The 7,500-nt window shown below is 44.8% G+C and overlaps 2 protein-coding genes across 3 annotated transcripts in view; one reads left to right on the top strand and one right to left on the bottom strand.

Annotated features, from left to right (window-relative positions):
- Nucleotides 1-5,387, bottom strand: part of zc3h7ba (zinc finger CCCH-type containing 7Ba) — a 12,481-nt gene extending 7,094 nt beyond the window's left edge. Inside the window, exons 1-9 of one of the 2 annotated variants that reach the window (XM_046843972.1) lie at nucleotides 5,207-5,387; nucleotides 4,577-4,651; nucleotides 3,824-3,860; nucleotides 3,068-3,265; nucleotides 1,091-1,249; nucleotides 743-823; nucleotides 623-667; nucleotides 333-369; nucleotides 66-253 (exon numbers count right to left, since the gene is read on the bottom strand). In XM_046843972.1, coding sequence (XP_046699928.1) covers nucleotides 66-253; nucleotides 333-369; nucleotides 623-667; nucleotides 743-823; nucleotides 1,091-1,249; nucleotides 3,068-3,265; nucleotides 3,824-3,860; nucleotides 4,577-4,635 — 804 coding nt within the window. In that variant the 5' untranslated portion in view covers nucleotides 4,636-4,651; nucleotides 5,207-5,387. Of the gene's footprint in view, nucleotides 1-65; nucleotides 254-332; nucleotides 370-622; nucleotides 824-1,090; nucleotides 1,250-3,067; nucleotides 3,266-3,823; nucleotides 3,861-4,576; nucleotides 4,652-5,206 lie in introns of both variants that reach the window. The other variant, XM_046843971.1, reaches the window with a different exon arrangement.
- An 890-nt stretch (nucleotides 5,388-6,277) lies between these two features.
- rangap1a (RAN GTPase activating protein 1a) overlaps nucleotides 6,278-7,500 on the top strand; it is a 5,560-nt gene continuing 4,337 nt past the window's right edge. The window contains 3 exon segments of the mRNA XM_046843973.1: nucleotides 6,278-6,401; nucleotides 6,862-6,990; nucleotides 7,132-7,259. Of these exon segments, the coding sequence (XP_046699929.1) occupies nucleotides 6,873-6,990; nucleotides 7,132-7,259 (246 nt within the window). The 5' untranslated portion in view covers nucleotides 6,278-6,401; nucleotides 6,862-6,872.

The following is a 7,500-nucleotide window of genomic DNA, read 5'->3' as shown; positions in this document are numbered from 1 at the left end:
ATGAGAGATGAAGAGAGACAAAAGAACAGAAGAGGAAACAAAAAAAACAGAGGATGGGAAGTCACCTGTGGGAGCTGTTCCTGCTTGGAGACGCAGTCCAGCAGGGTGTCCAGCTCGTCCCCCACCAGATCACAGTCCCCCAGCTGCTCAGACACGGGTACTGACAGACACACAGCTGAATCGTCTGTGGCTTCACTCACAGGGACCGGAGCGGACAGGACGGAGGACGAGCTCACAGATACACCTGCTGATGCTGCGTGAGAAACAGTTGAGCTCAGAGCATGAAGAAACACACAACCACCTGGACGGAGAGCAAAAGGATTCACACCCACCTGCGACATCACACAAGCCATCGATCCCGTTCGAGATCTTCATGAGAAGAGAGACGAGACGAGACGAGACGAGATTAACGAGACGTTCATCAAGCTAATCCACGTTAGGGGTGTAGCGATACACAAAATTGTGACCATAGATATTTTTTCATTTATTTTTTTATTAAATGCCTAAGGGGAACTCAGATTGTAACTCTGTTCACGTGTGCATGTGTGAACATTTTCGGTACGAATATGTGTAGCGTTACACCTCTAATTAATGATCAACAATAATTAAAAGAAATGCCCACCTGCTCCAGAGGGAGCATGTTTTCTCCGTTAGTCTCGCTTACGCCCTGTCGAAGAACAGGAACACGGATTACGTCATCGTAAGCCACGTCACGTCGCATCATGGTGGTAACGTTACTGACCTGCACACCAATGTAGGCTTTACGTGTCTTCAGGTCCAGTCTGTTTGCCAAATCCTGAGCCAGTTCCTTCACCCTCTCATCCTGATCAACACACACACACACACACACACACACACACACACACACACACACACACACACACACACACACACAGATCGTCCAGAGAAATTAATCAGAAGATTCACACTGACCCTAACACTACAGCTGAGCAAGAATGAAAACATTCCGCCTACGAGCTACAAAATTATTAGCGAACTTTGTAAAGGCCAACATCTCCAGCAACCCGGAAAAACTATCAGTATAGATTTATTACAGTGAAAATGACACAGCAGCATGAGTGTGTTTTACCTGTGGTGATGTGATCAGGCAAGCCGTGCTGCACTCGTACGCCTCGTTCAGTCGATCGAGCTCCTTCAGACACACGGCCTTCCTGTACAGAGCCCTGCCGCTGCCCTTAGCCACGCCCAGAGCGCTGTCACAGTCCCTCACACTCGCCTCCAACTCCCCCTGACCGAGTCACGAGGAGCCGTCAGAGACACAACAAGCGACGGAAGCGACACTTATATAACATACAGCATGTCGGAATGATCGCATAAAGAAATAGCATTGAGCATAAATATTGGCACCCTTTATTTTATAAATAAATACCCCCCACTTTCCACATTAAGAACTAGAGGTCAACCAATACCGATAGCTAGATTGGATCGTACTTGCCGATAACCGAATAATCAACAGATTTTTTTTCAGTTTTTTTAAATGGATACTGGATTAAAAAAATAAAAAATTAAACACCAGACTTTACTACAAAAATAAAGAATCATGAAAGTGTGCTATATGGAAAAAAACCCAAATGTTACTGTATAATCCATAAATACAATATAGCGCTCTCCGTGCAAACTCACATAACGACAGCGCACCTTCTCAACCGCTCTCTGGCAACTAACGCAACCCGGAAAAACTATCGGTATGGACTTTTGCCAATAGTTCAATAGTTCAAAATGAAAACTATTATAGTGTTTAGAATTACAGTGTATAGCGCGTGGTCGTTCTTTCCTTTTTTTTCATGGTTTTTTTATGTTTTATTTATAGATCTGAGCATGTGGACTTCCTCTTTACTTAAAACCACAAGTTAACAGGTTTCAAATCCCCTTTTCTCTGGTTTCTGTAACTCGCTGCCTGCACTACAGAGTGATGAAGCACATCGGAGCGATTTACAACGAAGAAGGACACAGAGGTCACCGTTTCTGCATTTCCTGCATTTGTGCGTTCAGATTTTAAATCAGCTGTTCTTCTTGTGCGTTTCTTCTACATGATTACGCACTGAAGATACTTGGAGAGCTTCCCAACCACCTGGAGTTTTTCTTGTGGAATTTGCCTTTCCAAATCCACATACGGTGCCACACACACCCATCTTTGGAATGATTTGATGTCCACAGCAGAATATTTGGGCTGAAGATGTGGTCCTCCAAACCGACTTCACCTTAGATATAAGCAAGGTTTGAGGATTCCTTACACCTGGCGATTTTCTCCAAGAATCCAGCTGTTGATGTTCTCTTGCTCAACAGCTCTGGTTACACCAACACCAAAGCAGTAGACATCGACTCATCTTCATTCCAGCACATCTAAACTTTCTCCCATTCCTTCCTCACTCAACAACCTCCAGCAGACTGGCGTTAACGTCAGCAATGAACATCTTCTAATTCTAGTCAAGCATCCCTGCTTATTATCTGCTATTTTTAAAAACAAAACTGGTCCAGGGTGTGCAAAAGAATCCTTGAAGAACCCTGAAACTTCTAGTGAGATCGTCTTCATAGTTCCAGTGCACAAAGGAAACCATAAACACAACACAAGGTCATTGTGCAGGCTAGTGAATCTGGAATGAGTGGGATGTTCTACTCCAGCAAACGTTTAAAGGTCACGAGATAACTCGGGGCCGATGTGTTTGCATTCCTCCAGCTGAGAAGAAGAGACGGAGATGTGGGGGGGTTTTAGTATCTAAACGAGACCAAGAGTGAAGCAGTTCAAGCAGTCCTGTGGGGTTGGAGCCCATCTTTGTGCTCTTTTTTTTAAATAAAATAAAACCCATCTCATTCCACATGTCAGCATTTCCTGCTATAATGAGTTCCACTCTTCTGGGAAGATGTTCCACTAGATATTTGTGGAGATTTGTGTGAGATTTCATTCAGCCACAGTGGTGTTAGTGGAGTCTGGGGTGTATATTAGTTGAAACGAGCATCTAATCTGTTATTACTCACACGTCTACGAGCGTCTAGACTCCAGTCTGGTTCTGTGCGGATCAGGTGGGTAAAAAAAACAGCAGCTCACCATGTTGTGTTGCGCCGCGGCTCTGTTCACGTAAAGGCTCTCGAGCAGCGCCGCAGGAACGGTCACTCCTTCTCCCTGAGCGTATTTCGCCACGCTCACGCCCTCGCTGAAGTGTCCCCGAGCCAGCGTCCAGTCTCCTTCTCGGAACGCCGCGTTACCTTCATCCAACAGGTTACACACCAGCTGCATGAGGAAACCCTGAGAGGAGCCGAATATAATATTATATCATACAACCTGCTTCATTATAACGCATTATAACACCTTCTAGGACTCGTTTTCTATAATCGTTATCATCAAACGAAAGGAGAGGAAACGCAATCGCCCCCGCGATGTTCCGCAGCTGACTCATGTATAGAAAACACAGGAAGTCCGTCTGAGTCATAAACAACATCAGCACCGTGATATCCGGATGCTCATTTTAAGTTTTTTCCGTCGAATATGCAATAAAGCTTGTGGTGGGATTGGAACTCACACCCTTCTGCTCTTTATTAATCATTGATCTGGATGTGAGACGAGGACAGCGCGGCTCCATCCGGCTACAGCGAGCGGGTTAATAATCAACCTGCTGATAAATAGCAGGAGTCGAGCGAACTCGCGGGGAAATAAACACCGAATCAGACTGAGACAAACACACTACAAACACGTGTTGCGATACGGTGAGGGGGCGGAGCTTCCTGTCAAAGTGACCTAACCGGATAATTCTCAGCGATTTGTTTTTCACGATCGTCCAGTGTTTTTAGAAGAAGAAAACCGAACCTCATATCCGTCTGGGTCCGGGTACGGCAGTGAGGACCTGGGAGGGAAAAAAACAAACAAATCACAGAAAAATGAGAGAATGTAAAATAATCGTAATATTTTAATAAATGGTAACATTTTAGGATCGTGATATTTTGGTTAGGAAGCGACACTTCAGCAGTCGAACATTAAGCTACAGGAGCACGTCTGGTGGATCGAAAACACACTGAGACGCTCCGACCCGGTCGTCTAGACGTCACAATTTGGCCTTTTTTTTCAAATCTTTACTCTCGTCCATTTTTCCTGCTTCTAACACTTTGAGGACAAAATGTTCACTTGCTCCCTAATAAATACACACACACACACACACACACACACACACACACACACACACACACACACACACACACACACACACACAGAACTCTGGTGCTGAGACGGTGGTACACTGATACATATAGAAGACCAGCTGTGATTAGGGGCGGAGCTACTTTCTGGCCCAGAAAAAAAAAAAAAAGATAAATGGATGCTTTAATGTATAATATTAAGAAGAAGAAGAAGAAATTGTATGTCTACTTTTTTTTAGTCTCCATCAAAGTTGCATATTTTAATCTCTTATTGTTTCATTCGTTCATTTTTTTTTTGGACCTAAACAGAGACTCTACAGCGTGTGACCTTCATCTGGTGTTTCTTATCTGTTAAACCTGGCAGAGGGTGTGTGTGTGTGTGTGTGTGTGTGTGTGTAGGGGGTTGATTTAAAGCTGGTTTTCTTACTGAATAAAAGCCAGAGCTTTCTGGATCTCCTCCTTGCGATTCTGTCGATCCTGGTTCATTTCGTTTCATGAGGTCCTGGAAGAAAAGAAAAGAAACAAACAAACCCTGAGATGATGTGAAAATGAAACCTAAGAGACCTAGAGAGAGAGAGACCGAGAGAGAGAGAGAGAGAGAGAGAGAGAGAGAGAGAGAGAAGGGAGGGGATGGAGGAGAGGGAGGAGGAGGAGGTTCCTCTGATGGTTCTTTCAGAAACCAAAAAGAAAATCCATCAGGGTTTAATGAAGTGAGCAGTGAAAGGTTTAGAGGGATCAGTTCCTCAGGTCTGGTGAAGAAGAACTCGTAATAATAATCATGATTATCATGTGAACACCAGGAGACTGAAGTTATTTCCTCTCCGGAAGAAGGAGGATTTCAACACCAACACCAACACACACACACACACACACACACACACACACACACACACACAAGCCAAAGTATCTTTGTACAAGCGAAAGAAGTAAACACCACTTATGTAATAAATAAATAAATCATTATACACACGCGCATGCGCTGTAAATAAGAACTAAAGGAAAGCAGGAGAACTAGCTGGGAGATGAAACTCACACACAGGTCGCACTTTTAACTTACCTGCAGCTATAAATGTGTGTGTGTGTGTGTGTGTGTGTGTGTGTGTGTGTGTGTGTGTGTGTGTGTGAGAGTAAAGTGAACACTTAGATCTCTGTATGTCTGTATGAAGATCTCACACTTTATTCTCTCAGTGATCTCTCACTGCGCGCTAACTACACGGAACATGTGATGACTCCCTCACCGTCCGGCCTGCACCGCGCGGTCCTACACGCCGCCGGTTTACAGAAAGTCTAGTGCGCATGCGCTTCTTATTGAACTTGTTCCCTAAAGTATGTACTCGATAGATAGATAGATAGATAGATAGATAGATAGATAGATAGATAGATAGATAGATAGATAGATAGATAGATAGACCCTGTAGACCATACCAGATAGATAAATATAAATAGAAGATAAAAAGATAAATATAAACAGTTTATCTCATATAAATAAGACAGTGGTGACAGTGGTGTTGAGAGAAAAACTCATAGAGATGGTATGAGGAAAAAACTTTGAGAGGAACTAAAGTCAAAAGGGAACCCCATCCTGATCCTCATCACCGGATCTTTACTCACTGCAGTTTCATTATTGATATTAATTACAGTCCAATTTCACCCTCTACATTAACCTCATGGATCTTTAGGCTGACTGCACCCCTGGTCTTCTCACCTGACCCACATCAGTACCTAACTTTACTAACACCACTGTGACTGAATGAAGTCTCCACAGAATCTCCACAAAATCTAGTGGAACATCTTCCCAGAAGAGTGGGGGATATTATGAGAGCAAATAGGGACTGAATGTGGAATAGGGTTTTTAAGTACATACACATCATATATTTTTCATACAGAATATGTAAGTCAGGTTATATCCAGGTAGCAGCAGGTTCCTAAGCAACGTAGGGAGCTGAGTGGTTAAGGCTCTGGGTTACTGATCAGAAAGCCGGGGGTTCAGGCCCCGGTATCACCAAGTTACCACTTTTGGGGCCCTTGTGCAAGGCCCTTAACTCTTTGGGCTCTGGGGGCTGCTGTATCATGTATGTGCGCCCCTTAATTAAAAAAAACTACAACCCCCGTCAAACGCCGCGCGTCGCTTCCATGCGCCATTACGTCATCCGAGCGCGCCGGACGACTCCGCCGGTGTGTGTCCCATGCGCGCGTGTTGTTGTTTCCCTGCGTGTCCACACCCGATAAACCGGATTCACAGAGTTCTGCAGGTAAATAGAACGGCACGCGGGGACCCCTATTACCCCTGACCCTCAGATTAAACCCCCCGGCTTTAGTGTGTCTGATCGGGTTGTAAAGTAGCGCGCGCGCGGGGAAGGGGGTATCCGTTCTTTTCGCGCGCTTGCTGGCTAATTCATTTCGCATCCCGATGACTTATTATTATTATTACTTTTATTATTGCAATTATAAATGCGATGCAAATAGATTTTTGTATCTTAGAAATGCAAGTTGCATCAACGGAATATATCTGATTTGAACCGCAAAAAGTGAGAGGTTTTTATAATGACGCTACTGTTGTGGCTTGTAATTCACTTCGGGAAGGTACTGTGCGCATGCGCACTGGCCTCCACTCGTGAGGTTACCAGGCACCCAAGGGAACGCTCATTAAAAGGATAACCACAGACTGTGTGTGTGTGTGTGTGTGTGTGTGTGTGTGTGTGTGTGTGGTAGGTGAGGAGGAGATGGCGTCAGACATAGTGGCCCAGCTGGCCGACTCTCTGGCTCGGACTCAGGTGGGAGAAGGAGAAAGAGAGCTGAGCTATAAGGGACAGGGTCTTAAGCTGGACAATGCTGAGTCAGGTGAGGACAACGAAGACGCTCGCTACCTGCAGAATGAACTGTTCCACTCGTGTTGTTAATGTACATAAATGGACGCATCCGAATGTTTCTCAACTCTTGTCATGTTTCTTGTCTCACCGCTTGGCCCTCTGTGGTGTTCAGTGGAGAAGATCGTGAAGGCGATTCGGGAGTTTGAGGGTCTACGCGCTCTGCGTTTGGAGGGAAACACGGTGGGAGTGAAGGCGGCACAGGCCATTGCTAAGGCGCTGGAGGACAAGAGAGATTTTCAGGTGCTGACAATAGCACACCTTCTGGCAACATCTCACACCTGCGTACACTGTCTCACATCACTCACCCACACATCTCACACTGTCTCATTATGTCCCATAACGTCTCACACTGTCTCATAATGCCCCATAACATCTCAAACTATCTCATAATGTCCCATAACATCTCACACTGTCTCATAATGTCCCATAACATCTCACACTGTCTTATAATCTCCCACACATCTCACACTGTCTCATAATA

Source organism: Silurus meridionalis, chromosome 29, assembly GCF_014805685.1.
Source record: "Silurus meridionalis isolate SWU-2019-XX chromosome 29, ASM1480568v1, whole genome shotgun sequence".
NCBI classification, from domain to species: Eukaryota; Metazoa; Chordata; class Actinopteri; order Siluriformes; family Siluridae; genus Silurus; species Silurus meridionalis.
This window is presented reverse-complemented; position numbering and strand designations above follow the sequence as displayed.